Consider the following 25,671-nt stretch of genomic DNA (forward strand, 5'->3'; position numbering starts at 1 on the left):
ATAGGATGGCCACCTTGCGGGGGGAGGGTTACTAAAGGGGTAAAAGATGTATCATAGGAGAACTGTGACTGTATTGAAATGTAATAATGTGTGATGCATTAATAAAAAAAATTAGAAAAAAAAGGGTGGGGCCTGCAGATCTCCTGGGATTACCACTGATTTCCAGACAACCAAGATCAAGTCCCTTGGAGGAAACGGCAGCTTTCTACTTGTGCTTCTCAGAATTCACCCTTTTATCTCTACTGTCCTGGCCAAATCATTGAAGAAACTTGAAGATTCCTAAAGCTGCCTTGCCCTCTTTTTTTTTATTTGTGCGTGTGCATTTATACTTGCAAACCTGATCCCTCTCCTAAGTGACCCCAGCCATTAAACCCATTCTGATTTTTGGCCCTTGGTAACTCAGAACTGTGACAGGATGTTTGAAGAGTAGGATGGGATCATGAAAAGTGGTTTATAAGTATTTTACATTCATTATTTAAGGACCAGCATTTAAAATTCCAGCCACAGTGGAGTGAAACGTGTCAGTCGTTACAAGTCAGTCAAGTCTAATGTCTGTCAGGATCTGTCCGGGGTTGGGTTCCTGGGCCAATGCACCCTCCAGTGGCCCCTTCTGGGGAGCCTTTATCGGTCTCAGTATTTGGAGAGGAGGGGAGTTTAGACTCCCGCAAGCCCCCCTCCTCCTGCCTCGTTCCTCTCTCTCAAACTACTGGGGTAGACTCTGGCACATCCTCTTCGGCCCACCTGTAGCCCTTCTTAGAAAGAAAGGGCCGGGAGCAGAACAAGCCAGGAACCTCCCTCCGAGCCTCACGAGGAGGCTAGATCTTGCAAAGATCCACAAAGTGGTGGGGCCGTGCTGGCCCTGTCGAGGTCGTCCCTTTCCCCAGTGAGCCAGGAGGTGAGCCACCTAGTGCTGTGCTGGCTGGCTGAAGTGGCAGGCTCTGGGGGACTGCACCACCCGTTGCTGCTGCTGCTGGTCCATCCGGCCTCCTGCTGACTCTCTCTAGCTCGGACCCTGAGCTAGAGAGGTTCTGGGACCAACCCCATGGAGCTGCATGGGCAGAACGGCTCCCTTCTGAAGTGCTGACTCCAAGGTCACCCAGAGGAGAAGGGACAGAAAAGAAAAAGAACATCTTGAAAAATACTGGCCAAAGCGAAGCAACTCTCTCGAAAGGGCAGCCACCTCCAAAATCATCTTCAACTGTGTCAACAAGCCTGGAAATGTTTGGAGAGGTCAGTCCAGTAATAGTGGGCAGTATCAGGAAAACTCAGAAAGCCCCTCCAGAGCTGCCCTGCCCTCCTCTCCAGGCGTTAGTCAGAGTTAATCTGAAGTCAGCGGAGCGGTCGGGGTCTGTGTGAGAAGTCATGAAAAGAAGTCGTCAACGTTTTTCATGCAGTGTGTCACCTTTCATTTTACTGCAACTTTCTACCGCTGTGAAGAATTCAGGATTCTGCACTTTGTGACTGGTTGACTTCTATGTGTTATTTTAAAATTATAGCTAGAAACACTCTGGGGCTGCTAATGTTAACGATAATTAGTTTGATCTGAACACTTGTAAATGAAAAACTTTTTTAAAAAAGTATACCGCTTTTACCCATTCTTTAATGTAATAATTTTCTTTTATTCAGCACCCCCACAGCACTAGGACATTGCCTCTTCAAATATAACTTTTAAATACATGCTAACAGAAGCAGGAATATGCCAAATATATCCAGTTTCTGTTTCATGGACTAATACTTGACATTTTGTTGTGAAGAGAAGAGTGGCTAGAGAAGATACTGGCAGAACCCCTCTCCTCTGTGGGAGGGCCAGCTCTGTGAGAAAAGCCCATGGGCTGGCTTCTTCCCACTTCCCAGCGTCTCCCAAGGCACTAGAAAAAGGGAAGTGCCTTCTGCTCTAAGAGGCTTTGGAGCCCCACATGCCAAGGTATGCTTTTTTGCCTTCAGCTGACTGGTGGGGTGAGGTGAGAGGAGCTTAGGCTGCCAAGAAGCAGCCCAGCCTACCTTCGTCTCACACAAGGTTAGATGCCAGGAAAAACTCCAGCGGGCACATTGGCATCTGTGGGCACTACATGGAGAAGAAACTTCTTTAATGTGTTTCACTGAACTGGCAAACAAAGGGTACAACGACTGCTGGCATGACTCTTTGAAATGTTGTCTTTTCTTCAAAATAAACTACATTAGTGTCTTAGTAAGCAATAACGCCTGCGTGTTTATGCCTCTTACCACTTATTTCGTCTAAGTGGTATTCCTGCTGTACTAAATAATATGAAATATGTTGGCCAATGTGTTTCTTACAAAAGCAAACATGAAAGAAGATGCACAAGAAAGAGACTAATGTCTGGTTGGTTAATTTGGTTTCTTTTTATAGCAATTGGTTGGTTTCTTTCACATGTCAGCGTGACATATTCCTTTAGTATTAGTGAGTCATAGGCTGATTCCGCACACATTGAGTAATGCACTTTCAATGCACTTTAGCAATCGTTTGAGGTGGATTTTTTGTTCCGCACACAACAAAATCCATTCTAAATGATCTATAAAGAGGATTGGAAGTGCATTATCCAACGTGTGCGGAATCACTCATGGACTCATTATCAACTTATTCTACTGAGGCAGAAGTCAAACCAGAAACTGCTGTAAACTGCAGGTACCAGCTGTGCCCAGTGCACCGACCTGTACTGTTCCTTATTGATCTGTTCAATTTCCAGGATCAGTGCGTAGCCAGGGCATGGGGTGTGCTTCACATTGCTGGCCTTTCTGTGGTGATGTCAGGCACCATCTGGGTGGAGCTGGCAGCCCAGAGAACACATATGCAAGTTCCTGAGGGTTGATACCAGTTTGCCACAGACAATGACAGATTTATGCCAAGTTCCTCCTCCTCCACCTCACCTATTTCACTCCCCCACTCCCAGGAGCAATAACTTATGATGTGGAATGGCAGCAAGGAGAACCATGTATGATGATGTCCTAAGGAAGTGTGCCCAACATATTAAGCATAGTGGGGTGGATCCAGCCATCCTCCAAAGTGCTTTCCTCCAGCCTAAGGAGACTTCTGTCAACAGAAGAGCCACTTAACTTAAAACTTGAGCCACAAGGGAAGATGGGGTGTAAATAGGTTAACCAAGTAAACTTTGCTCAGTGGAGAGGTAGGATAGGGGTAGGATCCACCACTTCTGCTCCAGAAACAGCAGGTTCCTTTCCCTTCAGGCCAGCCAGTGGAAGCCTTTGGACGGAACCCATTTAGATAAGGAGTGATGTGGTTGTGGGAAACCAGTCACCTTTCAGTTATTTCTAAATAACTTCCAAGGTCTGCTGCTGCTGTTCAGCCTGAGCAACTTGTTGCCAGAAGAAGCCATTTGCCGCCGCCTCCAATCCTACCAGACTAAACCTTGAGATATCCTCTTGCTTGATCCTCTGTTTTACTACCTTGTCCTTTGCCCGCAGAGGTGGCCCTTCTGGCTTTAACATTTTGTGCCCCTCTGCTATCTGGGCCTTCTAGTGCTGCCAGAATCTGGTCTCCCAGAGTCCTAGCAAAGAGGAGGCACCTTCTCAAGGATCAATGTGCCTCCACCGATTTACACCTATTCCATTATCATAACGTTATGTTCACGTAGAAATGAGCCCCACATTTTGCCTTGTTCTTTCAGATCTCGACTGGGTTAAGGGGGAGGTAGCTAAAGCAGAAGTTGACAGGTGTAGTTACTTCACACACACACAGACACACACAGTAAATTTCTGCATGGCAATGCCAGCACTGTTTTTTTTACGTGAATATCCAAGCAGAAGTAGTGCACGTGCAATTCCCCAGATCTCATACACAGTGAATTTTTGCTTTATAAAAGATAGTCGTCCATACAGCCCCCCCCCTTTATTAAATGTTCCTGCTAAAAACAAACAGGTTCCAGGGCTGCAAATCTACCAAGGCATCAGCATCTCCCATTCTTCTCTGTTATTAGTACTGACACATTACAGGGAGTGAACACATTGCTCTTAATGTTGACATTGCTGAAGATTTGCTAAACAACAAAACATTAATGAATTGAAAGAAAACTGAAGCTATTTCCCTCAGTAACAATGAATTTTTAATACTGTCCCCTTCTAGAGCCTGAAAGCATTTGAGCCTTTTAATAGAACTTCCCAATTAGCATTTTAAAATTGTAAAGTCGTCAGCAGTTGACAATAAGTAGCCTCTTGTGAAAGTGATCGTAATCAGTAGACATCCCTCATATGGGAAAAATTTATACAGGATGCTGGCTGCTGTTTAGAGGACTTTGAAGAGGCCACCCCAGAGAACGTCTTATGTACAGCACAGCTTTTCATAAGTGTGGGCTAGTAAAAAGCCTGTGTTTTGTCATACTTGGCTGTGCTGTCTGGAAAGGAATAGGAGGGGAAAGAAAGCTTGTTGTCGTTGTTGTTTTTGTTGTTGTAGATGTATGGAGTTGATTATTTCCTTGCTCAGGAGAAACCGAGGATGTGATGTGGTTTTCAAGGTAAAGTTGAAGTTGGACCTCCATACATCTGATGAAGAGAGCTGGGGTTCTCTAAAACTTATGCTACAATAAAGTTAGTTAGTCTTAAAGGTGCTACTGGACTTTTTACTATTTTGCAACTACAGACTAACACGACTAACTCTTCTGGATCGCTCAACCAAGAAGCTGCAAGTGTTGTTTTCATTTCATACCAATTTCATGGGATACATCAGGTTTAGAGATGTAGTTTCCCCAGTCTCAGTACACTTGAACCAAGGCCGATTCCACATGGTTTACCTGAAGCCGGGATGTTGTGGAACATGCCAGCAAAACCGCGAAAAATCACGTTTTCTCGCATGAGTTTTGCGTGATGTCGTGCAAAACTCGTGTGAGAAAACACGATCTTTCGCGTTTTTGCCAGCAGTTCCGCAACGTTCCGGCTTCAGGTAAGCCGTGTGGAATCGGCCCAAGACTGGATTGTCAATATCCTACCCTCCCCACCCACCCCACTCCACAAATCTGCTCATTTGACTCTGTTGTCTTCCCCAATTGTTAAGGAATTATTTTGTTTAAAAGGTAAAGGTAGTCCCCTGTGCAAGTACCGAGTTTTGTTAGAGTTTTTCTAATAGCAAGAAAGTGGCGAAGAGAGGCAAAATATATATGTCTGTAAAATTATGTGTGTGTGGAAAAAGTGAATATAGGGAGAACTTTTCTCCTTCTTTGTAAATACTCAGACTTGTGGATACCCAATGAAACTGATGCTTAAGGACAAGCAGAGGCAAGGGTTTCTTCTCAGAACCACAAGGAGTTAAGTTGGGGAACTGATTTCCACAGGATGTAGTGAAGGCCAATAGCAGAAGGGGCTTACAGTGGCACTTGACAAATTCACAGAGAAAAGGTCCATCAATGGGCATTAACCATGATAGCTCAGTGGAAGCTCCGTGTTCCCAGGTAGAGTACCACTGAATATCAATTGCTAGAGGCAACCATTGAGGGAGGCTTTGGTCTGGCCTCTGGGCTCCTGCTTCTGGCCTTCTGCGACTGGACGCTGGCTGAGATGAACCACTGGGATGGTCAAGCAGGCCTCTTGTAATTAAGCCCTCCTGAAGGATCTTTTCACTGGGACTCTTCACTGAGCCTCCAAAGTTGCAGTCCAAAGCAAAACTCTTGCTTCTGAGTAGACATGCAAGAGGATTGTGCTGCAAGCCGCTTAAGATGCCCTGAGTTGGGCTGAAAAGCAAAGAACAAAATGTTTCTCTTCCAGGTCTGCTCTAGCTCATCGGTCCCCCCAGGAGCTGCTGCTTGAAGTCTTTCCCCAAAATCTCACTAGAGTAGCTTCCTGCTCAATAAACGCTCTTTATATAAATTTTGTAAAAAATTGCTATTGAGATAAATACGGAGAGATCCTGAAATCCTTTGCATGTGGAACATGCTCTGAGACTGCAGAAAGGGGCTCTGAAATGTCGATAGAAGTTGAATAGTAGGAAGAGGAAGCATTTCCTTAGATTCCTCTGCATTCTAAGAAGGTACCAAATGGCTTGCAGGACACTGGAAAAGGAGAGACTTGAAAGCAAACAGACGTGCAGCATCCGTACTGGATTAGATCTAGCAGTCCTTCATGAAAAACAGCCTTCATGCCTTTAATACCCTTCATAGATTAACAGATGATTAAGACGTGTTCAAATTTTCTGTCTAGTGCGCATTTCTGTAGCTGTTTGCACTCTGCAATTATAGTTGAGGCCATTAAAATACATTTGCAGCTAGACATCAGTTTAATCTTAAGGATTTTATGTAACGCAAGGACTGTTACCAGCAGAAGATTTCAAACTTCAGTATGAGTGCAATTAACATTCAGATTTGCTTTGAATGAACTGCTCATTTATACATGAGTCAGGCTCTTTAACAGATTGCCTTGATGTTATTGCTCTACATTTGAATTGAATACCATGTTAAGCAGCTTTGTGCTGGCACCCACCGCTACCGCCTCTACAGTCTTTCTTGTATAGGATCATAAACTACCTTATATGCTGGAGTGTCATGGGCTGGTTGTTCCTGATCATAACAGTGTATCTGCCTTCCCTGTCAATGTGAGTGAGATGGAAAACAGAGATCACACAGCCTGGACAAGAATCTCTTTTGTCCTAGCAATAAGAATTCAGTGGACTGGAGTGTAATCCTCCCCTTAAAATTCCCTGAGCATACATGCATGAATTGTTCTAGGCCTTCACAGTTTATCGGCCTCTGCTGTTCAAAAAACCTGGTCAGGCAGCATTGAGGGATACAAGGAGACACCATAGTAAATCTGTAGGTCACTGAGGGATGGTTCACACATGGGAAAGTCCGCATCTCCCCTCTTTGGACTTTCTACATCTGTGTTCCCAGGTGTGTGCAGAGCCAATTTGCTGATGGCAACATGTACATTCCCTAGTGTAACAAATAGTGGCTCCCCAGGGCTGTTTTGCTATCCAAATGCACACCCATGTCAGGCAACACAGAGGTGAGAGTCCCAACACATGCCTGTTGTGAACACCACCTCCATCAAGGGAGTGAGAGAGAGAGGTGCTAGAAAAATAGGGGCCAGGTCCAGAGTAGAATGTGATTTGAGAGAGAGAGAGAAAGAGAGAGAGAGAGAGTTGCTTGGTGAGGAGGTTGACAGTTGAGGGAGAGATGGCTCTGAGGGGAGATGTAGATCTAATGTAAACCCGGTTAACGAATTATCGTGCCTGCCCTACACCACATCTAATTAGGGCATGAGTATAGAGAAGCAGAGGGAGAGAGAGTAGGGGTTTCTTTTTATGTTGTATTATTCCTTCCATTCACTGTATATTTGCCCATGTATAGTTAGAAGTTAAATAAATGATTTTTGGAATTTATGAAGGAAGAAAGATCTTCTGTTCCACATAGTCCCCCAATTGCTTGGGCCTAGGGCTGTGCATGGGTGGGGAGATTAGGTAAACCTGAAGTGGGAAACCGATTCGGAATACCCCCAAATCCGAAGTGGCAAGCTGCTTCGGATTTGGGTTTTGGGAATCGCTTTGGTATGCTCCATGAAGATTCAGAGCATACTGAAGCGAGGGGGGAAACTCCCCACTACCACCCCCCACCCTCCCAGGGGAAACCTCTTTACCCCCACCCTCCCTGGGGAGACCCCTCCAACCCCCACCCACTTATCTAGCGGTGGGAGGGTTATCAGCTGGGTGGCGGGTTGCTGCTGCCTCCGCTATGATGGCGGCAGCACAAGGCAGTGCGGCCTGGAGCCAGCTGGCTCCTCTGCCGCCACACTGCTGCCCGAGCCTGCGGGGCGGTGGGGAAGGCTGGAGCCACCTCCTCTGACCCTTCCTGCCCCTCAAATTGCTGCAGCACGCTGGCACCACAGCAGCCATTTAAGGGGCAGGAAGGGCTTTCTCTGCCTCCTGCGGCCCTTCCTGCCCCTCAAATGACCACTGTGGTGCTGGCATGCTGTGGCCATTTAAGGGGCAGGAAGGGCTGGAGGAGGCAGCTCCGACCTTCCCCACCACCCCGCAGGCTCGGGTGGTGGTGCAGCAGCGGCAGAGGAGCTGGCCCTTGGGTGGTGGAGGAGCAGCGGCAGGGCCCTTTAAACAAGCCCCGAAGCTTTCCGAAGCATTTCCGAATGCTTCAGAAAGCTTTGCTTCAGTATTCCGAAGCAGGGCCAGCATGCTGGCCCTGCTTCGGGAATACTGAAGCTTGCCGAATCAGGTCAGCTTCGGGTATCTTTACCCGAAGCAAAATCCGAATAGCACAGCCCTACTTGGACCCACTAGCAGAGGAGGGAGGTTAGGAGGCTGTCCCACCTAACCAGGACCCCATACAGGGACAGTGGTGGCAGCAACTACCCAGAGACAGAAAAGTGAGATGGCCCCTCCAGGTGCTAGGCTAGGTAAGGGAGGGGTAGGCAGAGTGGGGTCTACCAGTTAATACAAAAAAGAAGGGATAGGCCTCGTTTTGCCACAGACCTAACCAAGATACAAAGAAACAAAGGAAAAACAAAGGATTGTTTTGAGTCCTAAGTGGTAGATACAGATGGCAGTTGAATTCACATGTGGCAGTCCAATAGGAGTCTTCACTTTGCTAAATCCTACTGTCCAGTTAGAGTCAATTTGCCCTGAAATCCATGAATTCCTCCCACATGCATAGTCTGAGAAAAACCACCTGGGAGCAAAGTCAGGTGTAGAGTTGTCTGTAGGGGGGATGCAGAGGGCAGGTGGAGTTTTAAGTGGAAGGAGGAGAGTCCCTACCTGGAGCTTGGGAAAGGCACCAGCTGGTCAGTCATTGGGATAGAAGGCTGGTGAGAGTGAAGCAAAGGAGCAGGAGGAAGGACATGGAGGGGAAGATCAGAGAAGGGAAGCAGAAGGGCTCCTGAGTCATGTCAGTGGTGGAAGAAGGTTCAGGGATGGAAACCAAATCCAAAATTGTTGGGGAACCCTTTTTATGCCCCTCTGCCTCTACTGCCCCTTTGCTTGCTCCTATGGCCTCTTCCTGACTTGTGGAATGTAGATGTGTTAGGGGGGTGTCAGAACCATTGTGGAACACCTGAGGATCCAGCACCATTGGTCGAGAGTCTTTGAGCTGTGGCTAAAGGTGATGGAATGTGTTTGGGAAGGAGTTGTGTTAATTAATGCTCAGCCCCAGGGGACTGCTGGTGGGACAGAAGATGTGGTTATCCTGCCTGAGCGATTGTTTGATTAGGGCTCCCGAGAAGTCTACATCTTTGCACAAACACATGCAAGCTGTTTGAGCAGAGGCTGATCACAACTTGAAGACAGATTGTGATTAAATAGGCAGATGACAGAACATATCAGGTTTCAAGATATTATTAATGTGCCAAGAGTTACTAAGAGGTGGGGGAAATAGAGGAATATGACCAGGCTTCCCACACCCACCCCTGGAGTGATATGCAACCTGACTGGACTGCAGATAGATGGTGGGGGGAGGCTGCAGAGTCCAAAAATTAATACCATTCCACAGTAAATAGCCAAACCAAACCTTGTGACCTGCAAGAGGCCAGTGACGAGGAAGGATCCGTACAAGAGAACTGCTGGTTCAGGATCTGAGTTCTCTCAACATTTGCAATTTCAGGTAGAGACACTAAGGAGCTGCCCATATTCCCCGTTACGGATCCCCCCGACCTAAACTGACCTTAGCCTCAGTAGGGGGAGGGAAGACACCCCTTCCATTCTAAGCTGCATGTTTGTGTGTGGGGTGAAGTCTGTTTTTAAACAACACCCCATCCTGCATTTTGCTCAAGTCCTTTTGATATTTTTTCCTGCATCCTGCTTGACTTCCAGTATCAGAGCTAGCAGGTCGGGTGTAGCAGGGAGATGAGGATTCAAAGCAGACTCACGCTTGTCTATCCCATTGGAGAATCTCAGGACAAGAAGGGAAAGCTCACTTGCATGCCAATTCATGCTTGCCAAAGCCTGCTGTGCAAATGAGAAATGTAATTACTTATAGAATAGGGATGTTCATCATCATTCCTCTGTACAGTCCCACATTGGGACTGCACACACACAGGCCAACCATGGAGAGATTTTGTAGCTCCTAAAATCTGTAAGGGGGCACTCTGCCTCTACTGCCCCATTGCCTGCTCCTATGGCTAATTGACAGGACTTTATAAACTGGCCGCAATCCTTTAAATTTCCAACCCCATCGGTTCCGATGCCTTCAGTTACAAGGGTTCCATCAACTACACATCATCGGTTCCAACCAATCTCCTTCCTTCTCTGATTTGGAAAAAGAAGAGGAACACGTTTACACAGGGCTTTTTTTCTGGGAAAAGAGGTGGTGGAACTCAGTGGGTTGCCCTCGGAGAAAATGGTCACATGGCTGGTGGCCCCGCCCCCTGATCTCCAGACAGCCACGCGGAGGGCAATCTCAACTCCCCTCTGTCTGGAGATCAGGGGGCGGGGCCACCAGCCATGTGACCATTTTCAAGAGGTTCTGGAACTCCGTTCCTCCGCATTCCTGCTGAAAAAAAGCCCAGTGTTTACAGATTTGATGTTACCTCTGAACTTGCATCCAGACCTTCACCAGACGAGGCAGTGGGTGAGACAGCATCCTCTTCTATGAATGAGGATTACCGACTTTTTTTGCAACAGATGATACGAGTGGCCGGGGCATTAGAGCTCAATGTGTCAGCTTCTGCCCCTAAGCCTAAGAGCAGGTACTCCAGGCACTGTATTCAGTCTTGCCTGCATCTGTGGCTTTTCCAGCTGAGGACCTCTTAGACATTGCTCATGGTATATGGGAGAAACCAGCTTCCGTCCCCGTGACTTCCCGTAAAATTGAAAATTACTATAAGCTTAAGCAGCAGGATTGTTCCTTCCTCTTCAATTACCCGACCATCTTCTCTGATGGCAGAGGAGGGACAAGCCAGATGCCAACATGGCTCCCTGTCGGCCCCTGCAAATAGAGAGGGCAGAAAACTAGACACCGTTGGCCACAAAGTCTGTTCAACTGCAGCATTCAGTTTTAGGATCACCAATTTCCAAGCTATTTTGGGATCCTACAACTTGTTCCTGTGGGAAAGGCGGTTCAGTTACATCCAGGACTTACCTGATGACCGTCAGGCCCTTGTCAAGGTCATGCAAGGAGAAGTGACAAGATTGGCAGAACAACAGATGACAGCTGGGAAGCGAGCTGCCGACTTGAAGCCGGCTGGGTGACTTTGGGCTAGTCACGGTTCTCTGGAACTCTCTCAGCCCCACCCACCTCACAGGGTCTTTTGTTGTGAGGATAATGATAACATACTTTGTAAACCACTTTGAGTGGGTGTTAAGTCATCCTGAAGGGCGGTATATAAATCTAATGTTATAATGTTATTAATGTTACACCAGATCTATGGCTTCTGCCATCATGATGAGATGCCATGCCTGGCTCCATTCAGCTGCTCTCTCTCAGGAGGAGAGGAATAAGATTGAGGACTTTCCTTTTGAAGGTGCTCTCCTGTTTTCTGAGAGAACAGGTGACTCCCTCCAACAAATGAAAAGAACTACCAGAGTGCAAAGTCTAGGTGTCGTCGCATCCTCTCACCAGCAGCCAGTGACATAAATGATAAGATACCAAGGACATCAACAACAAAAACGGTATCTTTACCACCAACCATACACCCATAGACAGATCAAGATTGGTAGCGGTAGAAAAGGGCAGTAGAAAAGGGCAGCACCTATAAGACTGAGGTTCTTCACTTCGTCTCAACCCCAAACCTCAGAGAGGGTTCCCAGGCCTAGGGCGAAGCAACCTCTATCTCCTAAACCTACTCACCATGGACAAAAGTCACAATTTTGACTGACCGGCTTGAAGTCAGACGTTGCTGTCTCCTTTTTTGACAGATTGTCTCAATTTACTCCCTGTTGGGATGCTGTTACTAATTATTCTTGAGTTTTATCAGTAGTTAAACAAGGTTACTGTTTATATTTTTCAGAGCCACCACCATTGTTTTCTCTCTGTTCTTGTTCAGGCCCCTCTTCCCCTGACCTCCAGGGGGCTATTAACGATATCTAAGCATGCCACCCAAAGAATTCCTTTGGATGACTCTCATTTGGGGTTTTATTCCAGATACTTACTGGTAAAGAAAAGGATGGTGGAATCAGATCTATTCTCGATTTCCATAATTTTAACAAGTTTATTAACATTGAAAGGTTTTGCACACATACCATATCTACTGTCATTCGGCTCCTGAAGGTTAACATGTGGTTTGCTGTCCCTGATTTAAAGGATGCATATCTCCACATTTCTATACATCCTGCATACAGGAGGCATTTACTTTTTCAATGTGGAGGCAAATATTTTAAGTATACAGTTCTCACTTCTGGGTTGTCCTCTGGTCTACGAGTATTAACTAAGTGCATGTCAGTTGTTGTAGCACATTTAAGGTAGGGAGGGCTTTTCTGCCAGAGGATAGGGCGAGATCTTTACAATATTTGGTCCGCTTGTTTCTGATAAATCCCCTCTCCCCCCCCCCCCCCGTGTATAGTTGTCAGGGAAGAATGGAGGGGGCTTCCATCTTGCGATCTGGAATGAATGTATATTGAGAACTCTGGTTTTAATGTATTTAAAATGTTTTTATCCTTTGTATTTATTCATACTGTTGTAACCCACCGTGCGCCCGCTTGTGGGGAGGACAGGCTAGAAATTAAATAAATAATAAAAATAAGGGCATATTCAGTGCCTTTCCCCCAAAGACACTCCTGTTCCCCTGTAGAGTTTATCTTTAGTTCTTTTATGACTCATGCTACCCCCTTTTTAGCCCATGGCTTCTTGTCCTCTGTGTTTATTATCCTATAAGACAGCCCTCCTGGTAGCTGACACTTCGGCAAGATATGTGGAGGAACTAACAGCTCTACCGGACGGATCACCGTTCACTCAGTTCTTCCCTGAGAAGGTTGTTTTTACATACCAGCCTGAAGGTGGTTTCAAAATTTCATTTACGACAAAGAGTTCCATTGCTTGTATTTTTTCCTAATTCAGCCTCCAAGTCAGAATGTACATTACACATATTGGATGTTAAAAGAACTTTATTGTACTATTTACACAGAACAAAGGGTTTCCACAAATTCAAAGTTATTTTTGGCTGCTATTTTGGCCCCCGCAAGTGCCTCACCACATCTTCACAAACGGTCTCTAGAGGGATTCTAATGGCCGTTAGATTTTGCTACAAAATGGCTAAGGTTCCCTGCCCAGTGACGTGCATCATTGGCTCCATTCCTCTGAGATGTACCTCTGTGGGACATTTGTCAAGCTGCCACGTGGTCTTCAGCTGACACCTTCATGAAGCATTACACTGTCGATTCGAACTTGAGAAAAGAGTCAGCAGCTGTACTGCATTCTCTGACTAATACACTCACACCCTCCTTCATTGATGAGTAGCTCGCTGTACTCCCAATGTGGGACTGCACAGAAGAACGACGATGAAAACAGGGTTGCACTTACCTGTAACTGTTGTTTGTTGAGTGACTTCTGTACAGGCATACATTCCCTCCCTCTTGTCCTACTGTGAGTTCTTTTATCTTGATGACTTCAGTGGCTCAGGAGAACTGAGGGGAAAAGGGGCACACTGCCTCACAACCCACGTTTTCGGCGGGAAAACTCCTGTGCATGCGCAGTAGAGGTGGACTGCCCCCTTACAAATTTTAAGGGCTACAAAATCTCTTGCTGCAGCTGGTCTGAGCGTGTGCAGTCCCAATGTGTGCCAGCACAAAATACACTTGATGAACAGTTGCAGGTAAGTACAACCCTGTTTTTTCATCTTTCTGTCAGAAAACTAGGAAGAGGGAATCCTGGGGATGAACCTCTAAGTTCATCACAATTGGATGAGCAGGTGGGAGGTTCCAGGTGGAAATGTGCTTCCTATTAAAACCAATATGAATAACTATTTGACTAATTTTAATTCCAGTGTTAATGAGAGCTGGATGCTCAATGCATTGCTCATCTATATCTAAAAAGCTCAATGTGTCTGCAAAAAAAAAGATATTTGCACATGCATGATTATATACTGCTTTGTTGCAGTTGCTACCCAGTCCCACTGCACCTAACACTACTTACAAATGAAAGGTACGTTAGGTAAAGGTGCAAGCATCGAGTTATTGCTGACCCATGGGGGGACGTCGCATCACAACGTTTTCTTGGCAGACTTTTTACAGGGTGGTTTGCCATTGCCTTCCCCAGTCATCTACACTTTACCCCCAGGAAACTGGGTACTCGTTTTACCGACCTTGGAAGGATGGAAGGCTGAGTCAACCTTGAGCCAGCTACCTGAACCCAGCTTCCGCCGGGATCGAACTCAGGTCGTGAGCAGAGCTTGGACTGCAGTACTGCAGCTTACCACTCTGCGCCATGAGGCTCTTAAAGGTACATTATTAAAAGGAAAAAAAAGTGTGATGTTTGCATTGTGACGTACTCCTTTTTTGTCTCTTGTGTACCTTATCATAGTGTAACTTGGTGTCCTTCAATAGCTACTGAGTTATCCAGATCAGTTTCACATGCATTCCCACATGACTATATGGGAATTGTAGTCCCCCCCCCTTGGATCTGTAGAAAAATGTCCCCCCCCCAACTTTTGCAAGGCCAAAGGAGATGTGTCTCAAGATCTGTAGTACTTGCAATGCAGTATTCTTGTCCTGAGGCATGGGCTGGTTCCACATGAGATGATTTTTGCTGGCAGTCTGGTTGCTGATGCTATTCTGTGTGAAATCACCCTTGCAACAGAAATTCCAGACAGCCCAGAGTAATCCATTTTCTCTCCATTTTTAGCAGTGGTTTCCATTTCACACCTCTTTTTCATTGAATCCCCCCTCCTGCTGTGTTCTCCCATGATCCTCAGGATTCTCTGTACACCCTGAGTTTTTTTTGGTTTTTTTTAAAGGAGCTTGGGCAACACAGCACTGAATATAAATAATGCAATACCTTTAAAAAACTTTTTAAGAAGTCTTATATTTGCAGCCATCTCCAATGATCCCCTCTCCGTTTCCTAGAAGGCAGGCTGAGCTGTGGGTGATTCTCTTCTCGTCTGTTTTTTTTTTTTAAAGCATGAGTAATGCTGGATGGGAATAACTCAACACCTTTAACAACCTTTTAAAAAAGCAAATTTGCAAAGCCTCCAAGGATTGTCTCCCCTCTGTCTAAAAGGCAGGCGATTCTCTTCTGTTACACTAATTGTTGCCTGGTACTGGCCTCTTGCAGTCTTCAGCCAATGAAAAGAGCAACTGACAAGCACTTTGTCCAAGACCTGCGCTGCACTGAAACTGCTGGTGCTGATAGCACCCTGCCCAAGAAATACCAGTTTTTATAGGTTTAAAATAGAGCAGATTTTTTTGTGTATGTGGAAAGAATGGGTTGTTAACAGTCTGCGCAGAAATGCAGGAAGACATCATGTATCTGCACCAGTCGGGTGGCTGAAACATGGGAAATCTGTGGTGTGACACCAGCGAGGGTGACCACTTTGACAGTTAAAGGGAAAGGCAGCAAAAGGCCCTGATTGGGGACAAATTCATGGCTGTGGGCTTTTCTGCATGAACAATTTTGCCTGTTCTGGCTCCGTACTGCTTCAGTTTTTCTTTCAAATTCCATACACTTAACTCCCCCTTCGGATTTCAAAGTGGCCAGTTTGGTGTAGTGGTTAAGAGCGCCGGGCTCTAATCTGGAGAACCGGGTTTGATTCCCCACTCCTCCACTTGAAGCCAGCTGGGTGTCCTTGGGTCAGTCACAGCTTCTAGGAGCTCTCTCAGCTCCCCCCCCCCTTCACAGGGTGATTGTTGTGGGGATAATAACAAACTGCTCTGAGTGGGGGCGTTAAGTTGTCCTGAAGGGTGGTATATAAATCGAATGTTAATGTTAAAAAAAATGTTATTTTCTAATTTTATGCCCGCCTTGATTCCCTGCGGTTTTTCTTGATGCAGTTTTAAGCCAGCTTTTACAATCGTACCAAATTTCTCTTTCATTCCCCCCCTCCATCTTCTATTCCCCCCGCCCCTTTGCAGGCCACTTCTGACTGATTGGTCTGTCCATTCTCTTCTCAACTCCCCCTACCCCCTCCTCTGTCCCCTCACCCTCCCTCCTTTCCTTAGAAGGCTTTTTTTGGAAGAAAATTTAATGATGTTATAACGTTTACTCCAGCAGCATCAGAACCTGCCTGTCAGCACTGGGTCAGCCTGGACAGGGCTGTCTGATTTGGATTGTGGGGGGAGAAGGGGTCATAAATCATAAAGAAAAACGTCTTCTTAGAGCATGGCTGTCATGTATTGGGGAGTTGTTTTTATTTTAAAACAAGCATAATGATGTTATAATACCATAAGATTATAATGAAGGCTTACTTGGTGTGGTGGTGACATGGATCTCTATTTATTTATTTATTTTGTACCGCCTCTCCACCATATTTAGTGCTTGAAGTGTTTTATAGCATACATATAAAAACACTATTAAAATAATAATAATAATAATAACATTCGATTTATATACCGCCCTTCAGGACAACTTAATGCCCACTCAGAGCGGTTTACAAAGTGTTACTATTATTACCCCACAACAATCACCCTGTGAGGTGGGTGGGGCTAAGAGAGCTCAAGAGAACTGTGACTCGCCCAAGGTCACCCAGCTGGCTTTGTGGAGGAGTGGGGAATCAAACCCGGCTCTCCAGATTAGAGTCCCGTGCTCTTAACCACTACACCAAACAAATATAAACATTAAAATCAGTAATACAGTATTAAAATAGGAATACAATCATTAAAAACCTATACTACAATCAATTACAAACATTAAAAGCCATACATCTAAAAGAACAGGGCCATCACTAAATCCCACTCATACCCATTGTCTATAATAAATAAATCATATGGAGTGAAGCCGGTAGAATATCTGAATCAGCTTCTAAATGCCACATGAAACATCTCTGCTTTGCAGGCCTTCTGGAATTTAACCAAATCCTGGAAAGAGCAAATCTCCTCTGTAAATGCTTTCCAGAGGAAGGGAGCCACAACTATAAAAGCCCTCCCTCTTGTTGAAGAGAGTCAAACAGCCCTGGGCCAGCATTGAGTTGCAGACCATTTGGCACGAGGGGAGTTATACTGAAAGAGGAGGTCCCATAGGTTTCGGTTTTCAAAGATTGCCTGTCTGTGCTTTTTGTGTAAAAAGTTGTGTGTTTGGGGTTACTCTTCACCAATACAGCACATGTGCCATGGTGTGTTTCCTTTTGCTTCTCTTTGTTTCTTGGGTTCCCCCCCCCACTGGTAACATCTTAGCACTGGGCACCTCTGGTCATCATAACATGGGTGATGGGGTTGTGATGGCAGCCATGCCAACAGTGATGGCAGTGATGACTTTCAAACCTCACCACATAATTTGCTTACTGTGCTCAGTTCAAGGTATTGGTTATTACGTACAAAGCTCTTCATGGCCTTGGTCCAGCATACTGACAGGACCACCTCCCTCCCCTCCCTCCCTATGTCCCACCACGGCAGCTTCACTCATCTGAACAGGGTCTCCTGCAGGCACCAGCCTGTACATGAGGGAAATCAACAGCAGCCTGTACACGGGCTTTCTCTGTGGTGGCCCCTATCCTGTGGAACGAACTGCCTGAGGAGGTCAGCAGAGCCCCCACCCTCCTGGCTTTCTGCAAACAATGCAAAATTGAATTATTCAAAAAGGCCTTTTTCTCAGCTAAGAGGGTGGTATTGTAGGAAAGGGGCCCCAGATGTTTCGCTAATGAGTTAGGAACCATAGATTTCTCCATTGTTGCCTTACATACTATCTGTTGCTTTAAATATATAGTACCTGCACTTCATGTTGTTTAATGTAAGTCCTAGAATTGATTATGTTCCGTTTCAGCAGTTCTTCAGCCCTTTATTGGATCCTTGCTACTACTATGTCTTTGTAAACTTGTATTCATTTACCCCATGACATTGTTTATGGAAATGTTCTTGACACTGTATGGAAATACCTGCCCTTGTCCTTGCCACCGATTGTGCTAATTCCACACTGTGTAATCCATCTTGAGTCTCAGTGAGCAAGGCGGAATATAAATGACATAAATCAATAACTAAACAAACAAAGTTGCCTGTGTGGAAAGACCCCTGATTTTCTTAGCAGTTGATCCACAAGCACTGGAATTGGTTTGGGTACAGTTCTTCCATATATCTGCCCTCCCTCTGCATTTGAACAATTTATTTCTTCCTCACATGGGCTGATTCCGTACACGTCGGATAATGCACTTTCAATGCACTTTATCAATCGTTTGAGGTGGATTTTTTGTTCCGCACATGAAAAAATCCTTTCCAAATGATCTATAAAGAGGATTGGAAGTGCATTATCCAATGTGTGCGGAATCACTCATGGTCTAAATAATCAGGATTTTCAAGCAAGAATGTTGTCATCATCATGGCATTGTTGGTGGCATCACAGCACCCCTTAATCAGGGAATAAACTGAAGCTGTGTGAGTCCAGAACCAACAACAACAAGTGCAGAAAAGCCCTATGTACCCAATGCTGCTTATTTAAATCTTGCGCCTGAGTATGCAGGCACAATTTGTGAGTGATTCTGTGCTTGGCAAATACATCCGTTTAATTACCTGATCGTGCTCCTGTACAATAATTGCCTTCTTGGGTGATCAAGAAAGTTCAGTTCAGTGACTGTCCAGTCCCAGAACTGTCTGTAAGATGCAGTTGTCGTTTATTAACCAAAGCACGAGCCAGCCACGATCCTGGAGCATAAGTGGCTGCTGTGCTTCTTAGCACAGCATTCAAGGCAAACCGTGAACAACAACCTGACAATGTAGTGATGGGGCTTGACTTGTGTGAAAACAAAGATTTTGACTGCTGGCTATCAGGTCTGCATCAAAGTCTTCAGCCTCCTTGCAGAGGACCACTTCCAGATCTGACTTTTTATTCTGTACAGCCATAAAAGTGGCCCCTTTAAGTGGCCTTTATTGAGTGCTACAGTGCATCTCAAGTTTTATATTTATCTCATCTGTGCATTCACTGAAGGTATATAGAGGGACATGGGATGATCTCAGCTACTAGCACCACTCCTACATGTCCAGCAGGATTTGGATTCAGGGGCACCGTAGAGACCAACAAGATTTTCAGCTTTTGAGAGTCAGAGCTCCCTTCTTCAGACAGAAGACGATGAAGGGTGCTTAGTCTTGAAAGCTTACACTTTAAAAATCTTATTGGTCTCTGAGGTGCCACTGGACCCAAATCTTCCTGTTCTCACAGAATCACAGAGTTGGAAGGGGCCATACAGACCTTCCAGTCCAACCCCGTGCTCAATGCAGAATGAGCCTAAAGCATCTCTGACAAATATTCATCCAGCCTCTTCTTGAAAACTGCCAGTGAAGGGGAGCTCACCACCTCCCTAGGCAGCTGATTCCACTTTTGAACTACTCTGACCGTGAAAAAGTTTTTCCTAATATCCAGCCAGTACCTTTCTGCATGTAATTTAAGCCCATTGCTTTGGGTCCTATCCTCTGCTGCCAACTGGAACAGCTCCTTGCCCTCCTCCAAATGACAGCCTTTCAGATATTTAAAGAGAGCAATCATGTCTCCCCTCAATCTCCTCTTCTCCAAACTAAACATTCCCAAGGCCCTCAGCCTTTCCTCGTGGGGCTCAGTCTCCAGACCCCTGATCATCCTCGTCACTCTTTTCTGCACCCTCTCGATTTTGTTCACATCCTTTTTGAAGTGAGGCCTCCAGAACTGCACATAGTACTCCAGGTGCGGCCTGACCAAGGCAGTCTAGAGAGGGACTATGACCTCCTGCGATTTCGATGCAATGGCCCTTTTGATACAACCCAAGACTGAGTTTGCCTTTTTTGCCACTGTATCACACTGACTGCTCATATTTAGTTTACAGTCCACTCTTACCCCAAGATCACTTTCACATACACTACTGCCCCAAAGTGTATCCCCATCCAGTATTTTTGCTTCACATTTTTGTGGCCCAAATGTAATACTGTGCACTTTTCTATGTTGAATTGCATCCTGTTCACAACCGCCCACGTCTCCAGAGTATTCAGGTCTTGTTGAATTTTAACTCTATCTTCCTGGGTATTTGCCACTCCTCCCAATTTGGTATCATCAACAAATTTAATGAGTGGCCCATTTACCTCTTCGTCCAGATTATTGAAAAAATATTGAAAAGTACTGGGCCCAAAACCGAGTCCTGCGGCATCCCACTGGACACGTCCCTCTAATCTGATGAAACGCCATTGACCACCACTCTTTGGGTGCGGTCCTCTAACCAGTTCTCTATCCGCCGAACTGTCCTATAGTCCACTCCGCAGTCTTCCAGTTTACCCGTTAGAATGTCATTGGGAACCTTATCAAAAGCTTTACTGAAATCCAGGTAAGTCACGTCGACAGAGTTTCCATGATCCAGTAAGCTCGTCACTCAATCCAAGAAGGAATCCAACTACCTACGTGAAACTGTCCTACATTCCCAGCTGAACATCTGCACTAAGCCTGTGTGTGTGTGCGCGCGCGCGTGTGTGCCAGCATATACAAGGACATTCCTTCATGTGACAGGGAATGCTTGTGAAAGTAGGGTTCTCCTCATATGGAGGCACTTAAACATGTATAAGTGTGTGTGCTGAGAGGCTTACTGCAAAGTTGCAGGGGAACGCATGGCTGTTCAGGGTGGGGCCGGTGGGCACGAACTCATTGCCCTGTAGATGCATGCACTAAAAGCACAGGTAAACATCCAAAGATAAAATGGAGGAGACAACAATGTAAATCGTTTTGGGGCCCCACTGGGGAGAAAGGTGGGGTATAAATAAAGTAAATAATTTTTTTAAAGGTTCCAGTCATCACTTGATGTTGTAGCTATTGAATGAGGAACATGAATATGTAATCCAGTCTGATATATTCATGATTACAAGCCTGAGTTTGTCAACTACTTTCCATATTCAAGCGTACATCCTAAAGCATCTTGTGTATATATCACAAAAAAAGAAGTGTCAGTGAGTTCTATTTATGTGCTGTTGCAGTCTCTGATAGACTTACCCAAATGAGTAAATACTAACTGCTTGCGTTCCGTATTGGTGGATAGAGCAGCATTTAAAAGACGGTTCTGTGTGCGCGAGTGCGTGTGTGCGTGCATGCATGCATTTTTTATGGTTAATTTATGCTGAGCTGGATGGTGTCATGCAGGAAGCATGGCACCCGGAGAATATGCGGCTTGCAGGCTCCACAGCATGAGTGAGCTGCATGCAGTTGCTGGTCCCCCAGCGTTTGTTTTAAGCGGCAAGAAATCTGAAAGGATATAGTTACTGCCCATGTAGTTTGGATGGGGGACAGAAGAATGCTTGGGTATCCCTTGCTGATTTTTACACTTGTTCTTTACATTAAAGAAATATTGTCGGCTACCTTGCAGTTCAAATGCAGAAATAGCTAACAGCACTTGACATTTAAAAGCGATTTTCTTGTTATGCACTTGTATAGTCAAAAGAGTAACACTAATCCTATTAAAGATCTTATGTCATAGAGGAGGGGGGGAGATCCAGTGTGGGGGGGAGGGGAGGGACTGTCCTGATTGGCAGCATGCAAATCAGGAGGGGAGGGGCTTGTGAAAGGGGGAGGATTTATGACTTGATATAGTTAGATCAAGGATTTCTGTGGCAAATGCCAGCAGTGGCAGTTGCTGATGGTTTCACGTTGGCAGCAGTGCTGTGCTGAGAGAGGGAGGGTGACCTAATAGCTGAATGAGATACAGCAAAGGGGGGACGGGCGAGAGAGCAGCAGCAGTTAGAGCTCAGAGACAAGGAGAGAGAAGGGTTGAGAGAAGGAAAAGTGAGTGCCTTAAAGGCGTACTAAAAAAAATTCAAAAGCCCTCTGGAAATGGATACAAGGACCATCTGCTGCCTATAGATCAGAGTTTGCGGACAGGGGAGGCAAAAGAACTTAATGGCTCTTTTGAATGAAATGCTGAGTTATGCATAACTGATTTGGCAAGGCTGCCTGTGAAATGGTGCTGCATGAAACCCAGGCATGTAAATCCCAGCCGCTGATACATCCAGGACAGCCTGCTTGGTGTAAAGGTGGTAGAAAAGAGGAAGGCAATGCAGAGAATATTGCAGTCAAAGCCTGGCTTGGGTTGCTTGATTGAATAATTGGGTGAAGTCTAGATAGCCTGCCAGCCTCACGCGAACGGTGGAGTTGACACGAAGTGTTGTGTTGAATGCAGAGAGATGCTAAACCTTAAATCTGACCACTGTACAAAGAGAGACCATGGAGAAGTCAAGTAGTGAGGATTCCTCCATTCACCGGAGTCCATCTTTGGATAGCAAGGATTCTGACTTCGCGAAGCCTTCTACCTCAGGCAGGCAGTTTGGACGAGGCTTCACTGCCGGAGCGTTCTACGGTACTGCTGGATCACGCAAGCAGACTCGCAACGCAGCTGGAACCGGGACTGGTGCCGGGACTGGTGTAAAAAGTGACAAGTGCAATGCACCCAAAGGCAGCAAATATGTGGTCTTTTACCTGGATCTATCCTTTGTTTTCCTTCTAGAATTTCAGAAGTGCAGCATGGCAAGAGGCTGCTTGTGTTGTTTGAAATACATGATGTTCCTTTTCAATTTAATATTTTGGGTGAGTACTGCATTTTCTGTTTACTTCATTCATTCTTGCTGCATTGTGAGCAGAGTGTATTTTTTTCAGCTTGATAGTTAAGACGCACACAGATCCACAACCACTGCTCCCTCTTGCTGCTTCTACCTGCATGGAATATTTACTGTGCCAAATTGATGCTGGAAAATGCACCGTTCTCTCTGGCCTTTTAGCTTTCTCTGACTGTACTTTGGCAGAAGATGATCGCAGGGGAACCAGCACTGGGCAGGCTGTATTAAAGGACCCCCCTCCCTGGTTTGGAGTGGTCGAAATGAGCCACATTCGTTATCTTCTGCATTCTCGCTCCATCCCTTGGGAGCAGCACTCTTTGCATCTCTCAGCTGTCCCTATTAATCTGGCTCACTTTCCTAAAAAAAAAAAAAAACAAAGTAGCAAGTGACTTTTCAGGATTCAATCTTTCACCTTCATCAGTTATTCTTAGACTAGCCTGTCTCTTGCTTCATATTGTCAGCCCAAATGACAAATAGGTTGGATTTTGTCTCATGCCTCTCTTGCTCATATTACTGTGTTAAGTTGGGGACTTGCTCTTCTGGAGGGGGTGTCCCCATTGATTAACCTCCCCACTCCGCCCCCATCAGCCAGCTAGGAGGCTCCAGGGAGCAGATTTGGAAGCTCCAGAGACCGCAATGACAAAATTATGTCACATTGTCATGAAAAACCTAGACGATAATGTCAAGTCAGCAAATAGTTTTATTTAAGAAACATAAGGATGTTAATTTAGATTTTCTGTCTTTGACATATGGATGCAAATTGATTTGAATGATCCGGAAAAGCAGTCCTGCAAGTGCATCTGCAGACTACCTTCAAGGTCATCACCTAGACATAAAAAATCCAAATGGCCAATGATTATTTTTTGTTTGCCTTGTGATTGTATAGAGGACTTGCATTAGTTAGACTGAAAACAAGAGTTCAGAAGATACTTTTGATCCTTGGGTAGCTGCCTTTTTCTGCCTTGATATGAGGGCTCCTTTTTCAAAGCTGAGCAGCCATGGGGTGGAAGAGACAAGCCCAAGCAAGACTGTAGCATTTAATGGGGTTCAGTTTCCAGAGAGTTTTAATGGGACTTTCAGTTTCTGCACCATTACTGTGATTTAGATTCTACCGCTGGGAATTCTATTTGCCCCAGAGGAAGGTGCCACGTGGGCACATGAAGGTGCCACGTGGGCACAGGTATCCTCTGGCATTCATGAATCTAAATACTTCATGGACTGGAATAGGTGCAGAGATTTTCTTTAAAGAGAATTGTCCAGACTGAGTCGCTTCCCCCCCAGCTCAGGATGGTCTTCTGTCCAACTTCTTGCATCGCGTGTGGCGTTTTCACAGCCAGCAGAAATTCATGCCACTTGCTTCTGGAGCAATTTCATAAAATAAACATTTTGGAGCCCTGAGTTCACATGCGTATTGCATGAGATTACCTCTGTTACCTCTGTTAGCAGTTCATAGCTGTTCCGTGTAACAATGCTCTGTGTTTCATACTGCATGGAAACCAGAGATCTGAGAAGGTCTCTGAATTGGAAGAGGTTTAGAAATGGTTTAATTGTGTAATTTTAAAAACTTTGCTAAGGACAAATGTTCCAGTGTGCATGCTGTTTGGGGACAACCGTACTTTTTTACTTTCTGGCCATCACAGGGTCAGTGGGTGGGAGATGACAGTTAAAATTTAAAACTCAGCTACTGTGTGTGACTGTGGTCCACTGAAGGGCAAATCATGCGCATAGCTGAGTCCACGAGCCCTGTTGAAGAGGCTGTTCAATTCTTCACTGGAACTTCTGGCTATTCAGAATTTTCCTCTTGGTTTTTTTTTCTTTCTTTCCCCACTATGGCTTCGGGACACGTGCAAGAGTTCCAAGGGCCTTGGGTGGTCCCTGCATCCCAGTTTAAGAATGACTGATCTAGACCAACCGTTTGAACAGGGCTTTATGCGACATACTCTGGATAGTTTAGTTTAGCTCATGGCAGTAATAATGGAATTCCATTGAAGAATCTCTCAAACAGAACACAGGGGGAAAGAATCCTAGGGATTAGAGTTGAAGGCAAGAATAAATGTAGCATAAAGAAATCCATGGAGTCTGGAGATGTATGTTGGGATCAAAGCTACTCTGACAACAGATTATGTATGAGTAGCAACTTGCAAAAACTTAATAACTGGCGTAATGTTATATAGACTCCATCACAGCATTAAACATCTTACATTCTAACTTAGAAAAAATACCATCTCACTTAAGAGAAGAGTTCAGGTTAAGACACAACACATTCCTTCGTTCCTTCATTCATTCCAACATGGAAATATTTATTATTATTTATTTATTATTAACAAGATTTCTACCCCACATTTCTGTCTCTACAGGGCCACCAAGGCAGCTAATAAATTTAATAATAATAATAATAATGTTTATTGCTTTTCCGGCCGAAGCCATAAGCCATACAAACACCAACAAAATATGAACAGTACACTTGAACATACCCAGTTCACATAGACATAACTCGTCATTATCGCTTTAAACTATCTAAACTCATGAAAATCTTGTTTCTTTATCACCGTGGCTAGAAAGGAAGCCACTATAGCTGAGGTTTGATTGTCAGGAAAGTTATCAGACAATAACACTGAGATTGCCCAAGGAAGGAAGGGACGCTTTTCTTTTAACATAATAGGACTAATAAATCTCTCTCTTTCCTTACTCCACTTAGGGCAAAAAACTATTATATGATCCAAGGTCTCTAACTTTCCTTGTCCACAGTCACAAATAAATTTAAGATATACCAATTAAAATTGGTGACTTGACGGCACGTAACACACACACACAATTAAAATTGCATTTTAAAAGCCATTGAAACCAACACATACATGCATCATTAAAAGAAATTAAAATCTGGATTTAAAATAAATACAAAAGATAAAAGCAATAGTTAAAAAAAGCGAGGAAGGAGGAGAGATGACTGAGGGAATGCCAAGGAAAATTTTAAAAAGTTTCATCTGCTGGCAGAAGATGGCAACAGGACAGGCAAATCTCCCTGAGGAGAGACTTCCAGGGTTTTGGGGCCAGTACTGAGAAGGCCCTCTCCTGGGTTACCA

At 45.1% G+C, this 25,671-nt stretch overlaps 1 protein-coding gene across 5 annotated transcripts in view; it reads left to right on the plus strand.

The window, feature by feature from the left end:
* The window catches only part of TSPAN9 (tetraspanin 9), a 219,532-nt gene that overhangs the window by 87,535 nt on the left and 106,326 nt on the right, over nucleotides 1–25,671 (plus strand). For 3 of the 5 annotated variants that reach the window (XM_054999114.1, XM_054999116.1, XM_054999115.1), the window contains one exon: nucleotides 22,480–22,559. The exons of 1 other annotated variant lie outside the window; for it this stretch is intronic. In XM_054999114.1, coding sequence (XP_054855089.1) covers nucleotides 22,497–22,559 — 63 coding nt within the window. In that variant the 5' untranslated portion in view covers nucleotides 22,480–22,496. Of the gene's footprint in view, nucleotides 1–22,199; nucleotides 22,560–25,671 lie in introns of those variants that run through there. One more of the 5 variants, XM_054999113.1, reaches the window with a different exon arrangement.

Source organism: Eublepharis macularius, chromosome 15 (assembly GCF_028583425.1).
Source record: "Eublepharis macularius isolate TG4126 chromosome 15, MPM_Emac_v1.0, whole genome shotgun sequence".
Classification (NCBI taxonomy): Eukaryota; Metazoa; Chordata; class Lepidosauria; order Squamata; family Eublepharidae; genus Eublepharis; species Eublepharis macularius.